We start from the raw sequence: 14,585 nt of genomic DNA on the forward strand, positions 1-14,585 counted from the left end.
ACCAGTACACATTACGGCTAGGACAGGGTGCCAACTGAGCTGGGCTAGGTTGTAATACCCACCAGCGAGAGCTGGGATTGGGGAAGAGCTGGGCCAAGCTACAGCACCTACTGGCAAACGCTGAGGCAAGGGGGGGGGCATGCCAGTGTGGGCTGCAGCACCCAACCAGTACACATGAGAACCAGCGGGGTAAGGGGAAGAGCTGGTAGGGAGAAAGGGGAGGGCTCTCCTGCTGGACTGCCACTCCCACTGGAGAACAGGAGTTGGGATGGGGGCAGACCAGATCGGGCAGGGCTACAACATTTGTGGGCCTCATGTGAGCTAGATCAGGGGAAAGCCAGGCTGGGCTGACTGTTCCTACTGGTGCAGGCATAAGTCAGAGTGGGTGAGGGTTGGTTGGGCTTTGCTGCAGCATCAGCTGGCAGAGGCTGGCACTGGGGCCTAATTCTGTCAATTTAAACTGCAGAACCATCTGGAGAGAGCATGATCTGGGAGTGGGAGTGGCCCAGGAGGAAAACAGCGGGCATCTCCCTCTTGGGCTACCACTCCCACTGGACGGCATGAAAATCAGGACTGAGGCAGTCATGGTTAGACAGAACGGCACCTGTCAGCCTGTGTGTGGGCTGGATAATGGGGCTGGCTGGGTTGAACTAGGCTTAAATGCCCATCGACACATATAAGAGCTGAATGGGATGTGGGACAGACAAGACCAGTCTGCTGTACATACTGGCAAGCATTGGGAACCAGGGTAGGGGGCGGGCCTGGTGGGGGGTTTTTGTGGGTTGCTTTGACTAGGCTGCAGCTCCTACCAGTTTGCGAGAGGGCCAAGTGTGTACTGGGTAGAATCAGGCTTGACTGCAACACCCATTGGTTCGTGTGGAAGACAGGTTTCGAAACAGAAATGATCCAGTAAATGCAATCACCAGTATATGCATAAGTTGATTGGGGCGATGGACTGTGTTGGACCCTGTACTGGCATTCACACACAAGAATCTGGTCTGGGATCATCTTAGACAAAGTTTCTTTTTTTTTTTTTTAAAGATTTATTTTTATTATTTTTTATTGGAAAGGCGGATATACAGAGAGGAGAGACAGAGAGGAAGATCTTCCATCCGATGATTCACTCCCCAAGTGAGCCGCAACGGGCCGATACTATGCCGATCCGAAGCCAGGAGCCTCTTCTGGGTCTCCCACGCGGGTGCAGGGTCCCAAAGCTTTGGGCCGTCCTCAACTGCTTTCCCAGGCCACAGGCAGGGAGCTGGAAGGGAAGCGGGGCTGCCGGGATTAGAACCGGCGCCCATATGGGATCCCGGGCGTGCAAGGTGAGGACTTAACCACTTGCGCCACCGCGCCGGGCCCGACAAAGTTTCTTTGGGGATCTTTCCAACTGAACTGCTGAACCCTAATCTCAGAACCCTAATCATGAAGAGAACTGCAGGTTCCATGGTGTGACCATGGAGTTCATGTGTCAAAGCTGAGCCTCCTCAGTGGCTCAGACACAACAGTGGACAGCATATCTAAGTGCACAGGGAGGAAATGGCAGTCCATTGGAGCCTGCAGAGGACACCTGATACCACAACAGAGGACGGAGGACAAAACAAATAAATAAATCGGTATCTGCCCCAGCCATATGTTGACAGTGAAGATCTGGGCAGAGACTTTAAGGTAGACTATGTCAGCCAGCGGATTCTGGAGAGATTTGATCGTGCTTGGAATGGCGAGATTGGCAGTAATTTAGAACTGTTGAACTATTGAAACCACTTGAGCAGTGCCATCGGAGCATGTCCCACGTTGGGGATCCTGAGATGGGGTGGGAGATCGGTTGGGGCTTCTCCTTTCATCTCCCTCCTTACTCCAGATACACACACACACACACAAATATGGAAACAATGGTCTTACCCACTTTCTTGTAACCTTTGACCCTTTGTGCCCTAATGAACTATACAAAGATTAAAAAAAAAAAAAAAAAAAAAGGATCCTAGGCAGATATCCTACTGGAAGTGCCAGGGCTCTCCATGCTTTGCAGCTTCTTTTCACACCACATGCAACTGACAAGGATGTGAGGTATTAAGGTGAGGCTAGTATGGATCCCCAAATCCAGCATCGCAAACCATCTGACAGCATTCATCCCTACAGGATTCTTAGTCTTCCTTACTTACTCTTACTCCGTAAATTACTAATTTACTGGAAATTTCCCCCCAAATTCAGGGCTTTCTTGCTTTAGCACGTACTTCCTGCAACTGGTACTTAAGAAAAGTGACAGGGTCCAGGGTGGTAGTAGTAGAACAAGCTAATATTCCATCTGCAGCGCTGGTTTGTGGCCCAGCTACTCCACTTCTGATCCAGCTCTCTGCTTATGGCCTAAGGAAAGTTAACGAAATTTAGCCCAAGTCCTCATGTCCCTGCACCCAAATCGGAAACCTGGAAGAAGCTCCTGGCTCCCAGCTTCAGACTGGCCCAGCTCTGACCATTACAGCCAACTGCAGAGTGAACCAGCAGAGGGAAGAGCTCTTTCCCATCTCTCCCTCTTTGTTGCTGCCACCCTGGTTTCCAAATAAAATAAATCTTAAAGAAAAAAAAAACCTACATAAATGAAATGTAGCCAATCTGAGGATCTGATGAAGGTCTTATAAAAAGCACCAGTAGAGACCAGAATGCCTTATCAGTAATTTTTTAAAGGCCTTTTAATCATTTATATTGTATTTGACAGGCAGAGAGAGAAGGCTCTTATCTGCTGGGCCAATTCCCAGACGACTGCAATGGACGGTTCGCCTGCACAGGTTTCAGGGTGTCCCCCACTGGAACCCTCTCCCGCAGCTGACCGAGGTGTGTAGGAAGCTACGGCTGGGGGAGGGACCAGAGCCAGCTTTAAACTCAAGCACACCAGTATGGAATGCAGGTGTTCCAAGGGTTGTGTTAACCACCATGGCTTTACCAAACAGCTACCCTCCCCTCCCAATTCGGATGTTTAACTCATTTATTTTACTCAATGGATGTGTTCTTCTGTCACATTATTGTCCTTGGGTGCATTTCATCAAAAGATCAATGATCTTAATATAATTAAGATCATTTTATTTTCACATATTTCAGAGGCCATAAAGAAGCAATACAAGTTTGCAATTTTTGATATTTCCAAGGCACATTTTTTTGTTTGTTGGTAACACTTGTACTTTTCAGGCTTCATGTTACTCATGAAAATGAAGAGGTCTGTTAGGTCTAAGTAAAACCTACTTTGTAAAAGAAAAATTCTAGGCCTGGCACTGTAACTTAGTGGCTAAACACCTCACCTTGCACGCACCAGGATCCCATATGGGCGCCGGTTCTAATCCCAGTGGCCCTGCTTTCCATCCAGCTCCCTGCTTGTGGTCTGGGAAAGTAGTAGAGGACGGCCCAAAGCCTTGGGATCTTGTACCCATGTGAGACCCGGAAAAGGCTCCTGGCTTTGGATTGGCTCAGCTCCAGCCACTGCAGCCGCTTGGGGAGTGAATCAGCAGATGAAAGATCTTTCTCTCTGTATCCCCTTCTCTCAGTAAATCTGACCTACCTTTCCAATAAAAAAATAAAATGAATCTTTAAAAAAAAAAATCAAGTGAAACTGCTGAAATTTCTCCTGCAAGCAGGGTTGGTGTGTATATGAAGGGCGCATTACTGTAAGCCTACATTGGAGACCAGCAAGGACTATCAGCAGACCATATTGCTATCCTCAATTATGTGCTATCTTCCCAGAAGAGAATTTCTTCCTCTTGCCCACTGCATGACTGGCAGTGCCTCCCTGTGAGGGTTAGAGTCACATTTTTACACCGACATCAGACTTGGCGATCAGACTAACTTTGGCAAATGGAGTGTGAGTGAATTCCTAAGAGAAGCGTTAGTACTAGACCATGGCTCTGCCACGACTGTGTTCCCTCAGTCTTTGCCCAAGTTCTAGAGAAGACATGAGCAGAGCCATCATACATAATGAGTGAGAAGTGAACACTGTTAAGTCACAGGATTTGGGAGTGAAAACCAACCAACAGGCTCCACAAACCATTGGATTCATGCAACATCACATGGATAAACTAAAAATACTTAAAATGTGTCAAAAAGAGTTAAAGCATAAAAACTAATTTCTTAAAAAGGTATGTTTGAAAGGTAGAGTTAAAGAGAGACAGACACACAGAGATCTTCCATCCTGCCCAGGCAGTTATCATAGCCATGGCTGGGTCAGACCATATTCAGGAGCTTCTTCCACATCTCCCACATAGTACATTCTCCAACTTTGCCTGGCCTTAAGCAGGGAGCTGGTTTGGAACCAGTGTTCATGAGATGCCAGCACCAAAGGCGGAAGCTCAGCCTGATACACCATAATACAGGCCCCATGAATTGAAATTCTTAACACTCCTCATGCAGTCCTTGAGCACTAACTTATTTGGAAATCTTGGCATCCTCTTAGGGTCTAACAAGTTTTATTATTTTTTAACAGGGCACACAGAGTATGTTTGGCTTACATTAACTCCAAACATGGTCCAACATCTTAATTTTTAGCTTTGAATATCACTCCACTCCCTATCACAAAATGTACCTATTTAAGAGTTCCTGATTTGGTGTCCTATGGAAGTTGTAGGCAACCTACTTACAAAAGCATGTTTTTTATAAATATTAGTTTTCAATCTTGGCTGTGAATGTTTTTACAGAAGTGCACAGATTTGATGGTTACTGTTCAGACATGCTAAGTGCCATTAGATGCCTGGACATGCTGTGGCCAAGTACCACACATCCGGGAACAGCAATAGCAGCTCTCAGTTCTGAATCCAAAAATGTACAAATTTGGTGTTGGTGGGGCCCTGCCTTCTCTGAGAGCCCTAGAGGTGAATGCCTTGTCTCTTCCTGGTCTCTGGTACTCCCAGCAGTCCTTGGTACTACAGAGCCTACAGACACATCACTCCAACCCCTGCCTCTGTGGTCATCTTGCACTCTGTTGCTGTGTCTAAATTCCTATCTTCTTACACAGACACAAGGGACTGGATTTAGAGCTGCCCATCCTAATCCAGCAGGATCTCACCTTGATTGCGTGTGCAAACATCTTGTTTTCAAATGAGGTCACACTCACAGGAATTGGGCTCAGAGTCTTAGTTAAGATTCAGTTTATCTTTGTGGAGAACACAATTCAACCCACAACAGGAGTCAACAGACAACCCCAGATCCAGCACATGTCTACTTGTAAACTACTTTTTCTCAGTTCAACTACTTTCTCTGGCAGAATCATCATATGTGAGACATAATGTATTATTTTTATTATTCCTCATTTTTAAAGAGGTTGGTTTACAGAACTAGTAATAGCAGGTAAGTTGCTGCTTGTATCCCATATAGGCACTGGTCACCACATTTCCCAACCAGTTCTCCACTAATGTGTCTGGGAAATCAGTGTAAGATGGCCCAAGGTGCTTGGGGCCCTTTATCTTCATGGAAGACCTGGAAGAAGCCCCTGGCTCCTGACTGGCCCAGACCCAGCCATTTGGGGAATGAACCAGTTGATGTAAGAGCTGTGTCTCCCTCTTTCTCTATAACTCTTTTTTTTTTTTTTAAGATTTATTTTTATTATTTTTTTCTTATTGGAAAGGTGGATATACAGAGAGGAGAGACAGAGAGGAAGATCTTCCGTCCGATGATTCACTCCCCAAGTGAGCGCAATGGCCAATGCTATGCCGATCCGAAGCCAGGAGCCTCTTCTGGGTCTCCCACGCGGGTGCAGGGTCCCAAAGCTTTGGGCTGTCCTTGACTGCTTTCCCGGGCCACAAGCAGGGAGCTGGAAGGGAAGCGGGACTGCCAGGATTTGAACCGGCACCCATATGGGATCCCGGGCGTGCAAGGTGAGGACCTTAACCACTTGCGCCACCGCGCCGGGCCCTCTATAACTCTTTCTAAATAATCTTTAAATTCACACCCCTGCACCCCATTTTTTTTACATTAAATCACTATTAATATCTAAAAAAATGTGCAACTTCTTACTCAGCAAACCCACTATTCTTTTTTCTCCATTTTTTAAATTATATTTTTGACAATCTTTACATAGTTAATTAGGGTAAAGAGGTTCAAGGGCTATAGGAAAGTGAGTAAGACTGTCATTTCCATATTGTTTCCTTCATGTATCTGAGGTAAAGGGGGATATTGAGGGAGAAGCCCCACCCAGTTTCCCACCCATCCCAGGTCCAGGATGTGGGGCATGCTCTGAGATTCTTGCTCAAGTGGTTTTGATAGTTCATCAGTTATGAATCGTTGCCAATCTCGCCATTCAAAGCACGATGAGGTGGTTGAAGAATCCACTGATTGACATAGTCCATCATAGAGTCTCTGCCCAATCTCTGCTGAGGTGGTTGATTGACTTATTCTGTGTTCTGTCTTTTCTTGGTTAGGGTTCTGAGTCGGCAGTTTGATTGGGGAGATCCCCAAAGAAACTTTGTCTGAGGTGTTCCCAGACCAGATTCTTGTATGTACTAGCAAGTACAGGGCCCGGCACAGTCCATCGCCCTGATCAGCCAGCGGTTGTAATTGCTGGGCTGATTCTGTTTTCAGCCCCGACTTCCACTGGAACCAATGAAACCCACTATCCTAACTTCCCCCTCTTGGCTGTCATTTTTTCTTCTCCTTTAAGAACTATTTTCTTCACATCCAAACTATTCAACAAGTTTCCCTCAGCTGTCCTAATACCTCTTCTCTAAATATCTGCTGCATCTGTGAGTAATTCCAACACGAGTATTAGGCCTGAGTATGTGAGTGTTAGGGTAGACACTGGTTAAGAAAAAAAAAAGTCCATCGTCACTGTCACGTTCTCCCGTCCATTAATCAGGGTCACAATCGGACTTGGCACATTCACACTGAGATCATGTTTACTTACGAAAGCACGATAAACAGTGTAAACACGACGCGTGGACAGCGAAGGAAAGTCGAGAGGGAAGTGGGGAAGCCATCGCTGCTCCCAGGACCTGGAAGTCGGGAGTTGTTAGAGAAATCTGTCCTTTGCCAGTTCAAAGAAACCTGCTCAATTACCTGGAGGAAAACTGCTAATCCTGCTGCTCTCAGCCTCCCGTCGGAGTTTTCCTCTTTGGAAGCCAGACTTCATGGGTGTCTAGCCTAAGTCAGGGCAGTGTCCTGGGGTGGACCAGTGAAGGATGGAGCTCAGATCTGAGGGTGTGGAGTTGAACAAAAGATATCCAACACTGCCATTACAGGACTTCAACAAGTACTGACTACATAAATGCAGAAGGCATTTTCTAAAGATCTGTTTATTTGGGACACACACATGTGCATATAGAGGGAGAGATGCTCTTCCATTGGCTGCTTCGCTTCCCAGACGGCCACAAAAGCTAGCACGGGATCAGGTCAAAGGCAGGAGTTTCTTCTCCCACAAGGGTCGCCAGGACCCAAACATCTGAGCCACTTTCCCCCGTTTTTCCAGGATTATTAACAGGGAGTCTAATCGGAAGTGGAGCAGCTGGGACTCGAACTGACAGCTATGGTGTTGCAGTGCTGGCTCAAGCTGCCGCCCTACAGGCTAGTACTATTGTCTTCCACATTAACAATAAAAAGCAAGTATACAAAGATTTTCTGGAATTTTTGTTTTATATTACAAGGTAAAATTTACACAATTGCTTTTTAAACAAATGGAAGAAATTGGCAAAACTCCAAGAATGCATTTCCTGTTCCTGGACAGGAAGGAAGACCATGTCAGCCAGCTACCTCGTTTAAGCATGGTGGGAGACGGCAGCGTGCCAGTCTTTACAAGCCTGCAAAAGTGGGGACCCCTAGCTCAGGCCTTCTGACTCACATATGTGCGGTGTGCTAAATGACGAAGCAGGTATGGGACAGAGTCTGTCCTTAGAGCGCAGGACAGAACACATAATATGCATATGCCAATTCTAACATTACTTCTTTTCATTGTAGCATTGTTAGCAATTGCTTAATTAGAAGCAAGAAATGTGTAACAATACAGTTACGCAGTATTAAGCATGGATTCTTTTATTCACTTGAAAGAACATTTTTAAAAAAGATTTATTTATTTTGTATTGGAAAGGCAGATTAACAGAGGGAAGGAAAGACAGAGAGAAAGATCTTGCATCTGCTGGTTCACTCCCCAAGTGGCCAGAATGGCCAGAGCTGAGCTAAGCTGATCCAAAGCCAGGAGTCAGGAGCTTCTATCTCCACCTGGGTGGAGGGTCCCACGGCCTTGCGTCATCTTCTCCATTGCTTTCCCAGGCCACGAGCAGGGGGGGCTGAATGGGCAGTGGAGCAGCTGGGACAAGAACCGGCGCCCCTGAGGGATGCCTGCAGTTGGAGGTAGAGGATGAACCAATTCACTCTCCTCCTGCCTTTTATAGAAGGAAAAAAAAAAATATATATATATATATATATTTTGTGTAGGATTTCATAGTGTGGCTGCTGTGGGTACAGGCTTTGGGGTAATTTACACTTATCCCTGTCTTAGGCTTTTTAGATTTTTTTTATGCCAAATAACTAAACTGCTACTGGTCAAACAGTGGCTCTTGTCATAAATCGGGCCGGTTTGTGCCTCTGATCTTGGCGTTCTGTCCTTTGGATTGCCTTGGGAGAAGTATGGTCATACTCGGGAGTGCTACATGCACCTGCTAGACACAGGAAAGGCAAGCTAGCAGGTTAATGAGCAAGTATTATGACCTTGACATGGGTCATCTTGAGTCAGAAAAATCGAGTTATCTGTGAGGAAAACATCGCTGTCTCAACATGGTATTTTTTCCACCACCTTGCATATGGATACTTGACATTACAGAAGACATCATCTTTTTGTGCAAAGTTGTAATGAGTTCCACTGCTTCTCTTTGCACACTGGTCACCTTTTAGTCTTCTGCTGGATCATTTTTCCCCTCCCAACCTCAGACTGTCAGCTTTTTAGATTTCCTCAGAATAGCCATTGTCCAAGTGAGAATGCTCTATGCGCATCGGCCGCAGTGCACACTGACACGTGAGCAGTGCTGTGCGTGGCTCTGGCTGTAGGCTTTCCGGACCCAGAGCCGTGAAGACCCACTGCGCGCACTGCACAGCTCACCTCACAGGCCACACAGGGATTTTACATAGCAGCCCTCTCACCATATGTCTTACTATTCAGAACCTGAAGGAACAACTGGCTTGCTGTTTATTACAAATTGCTTCTAAAAAAAAATTATTTGAAAGAGAGAATATCTTCTGGTTCATTCCATGACTGTGGAGCCAGGCTGAAGTCAAGAACCGGGAACTGAACCCGGGTCTTCCACGTGGCGGCGGGAACCTGGATACTTCCCAGCTGCTGGTGTGCACGCTGGGCAAGCTGGAACAGCGGGGGCCGGGGACTGGAACAGCAGGTGCTCCGAGCCAGGCCCTACCCACGGTATCAAACGCCTGCCCTTACAAGCTGCTCTCCCTCACCACTGCTTTAAACAAATCGCTTTCTTAACTTACAGAGTGATTGTCTCTGGTGGCCCTGTTCAAGTCTTTTAGAAGCAAAATGTCACGCATAATTTTGTGTTGGAGAGACAGAAGGCTTTTCTCACACAGGCCACTGAAGACAAATTCCATATTTGAGTGCAGAGTTTAAAGCAGTGACAATGTTGGAATACGCATCACCAAAGCTGCTCCTGGGAATTTAAAGACTGCCCCAACAGGAAAGTTAGACAGACCTACCCATGCCGACGGCTAACCTGTTGATTGTTCATTTAGACAAGCACTCTATGTTACTACTACCTGGAAAGGAAATTTCTTAGTCGTACAGTAGGGCTGCTTCTGATTGTTCATCGGAGAAATGGAAAAAATTATTGGCGATAACACAGTTTTTACATGTGGCCTGTTTGCTTTCTGTCCACCCCAAGTCATGTATTATACACAAAATTAAGGACAAGCGAAACTGATGAAGAACCTTCCAACAACAGCCATCCGATGAAGCCAGCCCATAGTACATGCTGATCAACGAACAACCAGACCAAGTGTTATCTCAGGTGTGGTTGATTTTGAAAGGATTTTTTTAAAAAAAGCTAATTTCACTAACACTGATTTTAAATGCTCATTTTCTGCTCAGCAGGGCGGCGAGGAACCGTAGGCCTGACTGAGCCTTGCCCTTTGGCAAACCAACCTTCAGTCACCGTACAAGATGGTTGTATCCCGAGAGCTAGTTCGGAGACCGGGACAGGGGCCTTCCTACCACGGTGGACCGGGCACAAGAACGGCCACTGCGGCACGTTTTAGCATCGGCAAAGGAGATCGGATAGCATCAATAAACTCAGGACCGGGTCAAATCAACACATCCCACGTTCGCTAGTCCCACGGCGGGCTTTGGAGGACCAGCGGCCGTTGGCCAGGAAACCCCATACCTGGGGGATGGGGGAGCGGTCAGAGTTCCAGAATCCCTCTGCAGCGTCGCCAGGCGCCCGGAGCCCCCAGGGAGCACTGCGTGTCCGGCTGGCCAGCGGCTGGGGCCGCGGAGAGCGACCGAGCGGGTCCCGAGGGGCCCACGGCCGGCAGCCCACGCACGGGCAGCGTCCCGCGGACACCTCCGCCGCCTCCCACACGGCCGCGGCTCGGCCCCGCCCCTCCCGGCGCACGCATGCGCCGGCGCGAGCAGCGGCCGCGTGTGGTGACGGGAGGGGCCTCCCCGTTCCCCTCCCTCCCGGGACTGGCTCACTCGAGCGCTGCCGCGGGGGGGAGAGGCGGGCCGACCCACGTCCACGGAGCTCCCTGGTCGGAGGGCAGCGGCCGTGGACTCCTCGTCTGCAGGACGGGCTCCGCAGCGCCGTCTGCGTCCAGAGCTGTGGGCTGCAGCGGAGGCGCCGGGAGGCCAGGCTGTCGGGGGGCGCCGGCCGCGGCTCCCCCTCGGCGGCCGGGAGCGGATGGTGCGTCCCGCAGGGCGCGCGCGGCTCCCGCGCTTCGGGCGCTCGGCGCGGGCGGGGGCGCGGAGGGCGGGGGAGCGGGCCCCGAGTCGCAGGAGCGGGCCGGGGCCGTGCGGGCCGGGGCCGTTGGTCGGCGCGCGTGGGGGGCACCGGCCTGTGCGGGCCGCGCGGGGGTCGGGGGCGGGGGTGGGCGGGGCCCGGCGCCGCTGCGGAGCCTTCCGGGCTGCCGCGATCATGTCGGACCAGGCTCCCAAAGTTCCTGAGGAGATGTTCAGGGAGGTCAAGTATTACGCGGTGGGCGACATCGACCCGCAGGTACCGCGCCCGCGCCGCCGTGGCCTCCCTCCGCGTCCGCGTCCCCGTCCCCGCTTCGCTGCGGGCGCGCGCCCGGCCGCTGAGCCCTGGGCCCCGCTCAAGTCCGGCCGAGGGCCGCCGGCCTGCGCTGCGCCCTGGGCGAGGGGGCGCGGGGCACCGGCTGGGGGGAGGGGACGGGGCCGAGGGGGGCAGGGAGGGGTGGTGGGGGGTCGCGCTCGCCCCTCTCGTGCGGGCCACCTGCTCCCGTCGGGGTCTTCACTGTCCCCCCCGCCACCCTCTCACTTCCCTGCGCCCTGATCCCCGGGCTTGGCGCCACGGGGTGCCCGTCTTCCCAGTCCCCCCCACCTGGCTGGAGCAGCCTCGGTGGGGAGCTGGAGGGAGCCCCGTGCTTCGGCCGCCTCCTCGGCCGCAGATCGCCCATGCCTCTTTTGGGAGCCCTCGGCGTTGCATCCTCTCGGACCCAGGGCTGGAGAAGGGATGATTTGGAAGGCGAGGGGGTGGCGGACGAGCAGGAGGCCGGGGAACAGGAGACTGGAACCCGGGGCGCTGTAGCTTTTGCAGGGACTCCCGGGCGCACGCAGCAGCGGGGACGCTCCTGCAGGTTCCTGCTAGGCGACTCCGGTCTGTGCGGAGCCCAGAGCGCTCGCCGCACGGCAGCCTCCTGTCCTGCCGAGCGGGGGCTGCCGCTCCTCTTCATTGGTTTTCCTAATTGGGAGAATTATACAATAAGTGTGGGAAATAGCCCCGGTGGTGTGATCACATTGAACATTTTAATTTTTCTCACGCCAGAGGACATTGTAATACAGCTGTTTAATCGTCATCATGGTAGGAATGAATCAAAATACTCGCCTTGCAAAAGTTGAAGTACACAGCTGTGTTGTTTGGGGTGTCTCAGCGCTAAGCCACGAGGATCCGGAAGCTATTGCATGCTCAGGATTTAGGCCTGGGACGGGGTGCGGGAGAAAGACTGGAAGGCAGGTCGGTCTCGGCCTTGCCAAGGCTTCCAGTTGGTTTCTTAGTAACTAAACTGCCTTGGATTCTTTCCCACTGGAACTTTAGGGTAAGGAGACTAGTAACTTAGGATTTAAAATGAGATAAGTGCTGAACCCAGTCTGGCGCAAACGAATACCTGTAATAGGGTCGCTTTTTCCCATATTGCTCATTTCTGCATCATTCGCATCTTTGTCCTTCCTACCCTTGTTTGATTTTAGGATTTTGGTGCTCTTATGGGGGCAGGGTGATTTGAACCAAAACCTATGATAAGCTGAACCAGAACCATGCTCGCCTGCACCTAAGTGCTGGGGGCAGGGGTCGAGGCCTTCCAGCTACCGCTCCACTCCCCAAATGGCTGCAGAGGGCTGGGGTTGAGTTTAGTGAGGCAGGAACCTGAAGCTGCACCCGAGTGGTCCTTCTGTGTGTGGCAGGGGCACCGGTCGTGGCTGTGGCCGGCTCCTGCTGCTCTCGCAGGAGCCTTAGCAGGGATATCGCATATTATGCATAATACGTAATGTAGAATAGGGTCTGGGAAGGCAGTGAACGAAATGTAGAAAGTTGAGCGTCCCAACTTCTGACTTACTGAAAGTTGTAAATCAAATGCGGATTTGAAAGTTCCTCTGTATTCTACATCTAGTACATGGCAGGCAGCAGCCTAGCTCCCAGGTGTGATGGTTGAAGATGGGGCAGCTGTCCTTGAGAACTTGCTACGTCGCTGGGGAGGACACACCTGAAGCACGGGTGCTGCTGAAATGCAGAGAAGACACCACGAAATGGCGCTGGGCAGGGGTCGGTGCAGCCGAGTCTTGCGCTAAGCAGAGTTTATGAAGGTGTCAGGTTATTTTCTTAGTGCTGGAGAATGCAAGCATTGGTGTATTTGGAATATGTCAGGGTGATGGCTGTATCTGGAGCAGAGCCATGTGAGGTCAGTCAGCAACGGAGATGGACCAGAAGCTGTTAGCTTTGACATCCTCAAAGTTCATGCAAATTGAGTAAGTTTTCAGTTGTTGCTGAGGGCTGCTGTGAGAAGTTGGAGACTGACTGGGATGGCAAATGAAGGCAAAAAGGTTAAGACTTGGTTGAGGACATTGGTCAGGAAAAGGAAGTGGGGAAGGGAGTAGAGGAAGATGAAGTCCCTTAAAGGGGATTTGAGTTGCATACCGTGCGAGTGGTGGGAAGCGACTGCCTTCTCTAAAAGGTAGTAAAGTCAGGCTGCAGGGTAAGTAGGTAAAATAGATGTGTGAAGTCAAAGATGCTTGCTGGTCCAGGGAGGAAAGAAAGGTGAGATGGCTCTAAGGAGTGTTTAGCATCTATACGTGTATGTTACTGACCCATAAGGTCTTCTGAAAGGTCATCTGTTCACCGTGTGAGAGTACCATTTCGCTTGGTTCGCTTTGAGTTAACCTGTTTCTCAGCAGTTGCTTGAGTCTCCCTGTCGGGGCTCTGTTTGCTACCTTGTTAGCCTTCAGTTCACCTGCCACACCCTCCACACCTGGGGGATCTCTGGCCCTCTCAGGGCTTTGGCTGTTATGCTGATGGTTCCCCAGCAGGGAAGCGCCAAGTCCTTTTAGAGAGAACAGGTGTGTCTGGCCAGGTGTTACTCATGGCACCACAGCCTGTGCCTTCCCATCTCTCGGGGGAGTGGCTCTTTAAGTCTAGACTTTTCTCCTGGGTCTGTATCCCTTTCAGCCACCACATCTTGCTGATTCTCTCACATCTTTCTTCTTCCTGGTTGCATTCTTGTTGATCCGCCACCCCAGTGCATTCTTAGCAGTCACTTTTTTTTTTTTTTTAATATCACCTGTTATTTCTCTGCTATCTACTGACTCATGTGGATTGCGGAGTGAAGTGCGTGCTTTCTGCATAACATGTGAGATGCTTATGAGGTGGTCTGCATGTCAGCAGCCTGTCCAGGACCATGGATGTAATCCTCACCATGGGCATGTGCTTTGCATGACTGGCAGTCAACAGTTTCTAAGGGTTCCACTCGGGTTTGACTGCCTCCTCTTCTGGACGCTCTCCCGTCCCGTCCCTTTAATGGGGAGACTGTCTACACGCTGGGCAGTGCCCAGCTGCCAGTCTGCAGGAGCCTCCAGTTGTTGATGAATCAGGAGTTGCTGTTCTGACTGGGAGTAAAAAGCTGTCAACTGTATGATTCAGGGAATATGGTGTATTTCCCGTAATTACTTCGATAAAGCAGGGTGGCACTGCAGCCTTTGCCACGCTGATTTGCATGGGTGGCTTTGTCTTTCAGGTTATTCAGCTTCTGAAAGCTGGAAAAGCCAAGGAAGTGTCCTACAACGCTTTGGCCTCACATATCATTTCGGAGGACGGGGACAACCCAGAGGTCGGCGAAGCCAGGGAAGTGTTTGACTTGCCCGTGGTAAAGGTCAGTAGTGCATCAAATGC

General features: G+C 50.3%; 1 protein-coding gene across 2 annotated transcripts in view; it reads left to right on the forward strand.

Annotated features, from left to right (window-relative positions):
• The first annotated feature begins 11,078 nt into the window (after positions 1-11,078).
• Positions 11,079-14,585, forward strand: part of PAXIP1 (PAX interacting protein 1) — a 51,204-nt gene continuing 47,697 nt past the window's right edge. Inside the window, exons 1-2 of one of the 2 annotated variants that reach the window (XM_040984379.1) lie at positions 11,079-11,183; positions 14,431-14,565. In XM_040984379.1, the coding sequence (XP_040840313.1) occupies positions 11,103-11,183; positions 14,431-14,565 (216 nt within the window). In that variant the 5' untranslated portion in view covers positions 11,079-11,102. The remainder of the gene's footprint in view (positions 11,184-14,430; positions 14,566-14,585) is intronic. The other variant, XM_040984380.1, reaches the window with a different exon arrangement.

Source organism: Ochotona curzoniae, unplaced genomic scaffold (assembly GCF_017591425.1).
Source record: "Ochotona curzoniae isolate NIBS_2020 unplaced genomic scaffold, NIBS_Ocur_1.0 contig_4105, whole genome shotgun sequence".
Lineage (NCBI taxonomy): Eukaryota > Metazoa > Chordata > Mammalia > Lagomorpha > Ochotonidae > Ochotona > Ochotona curzoniae.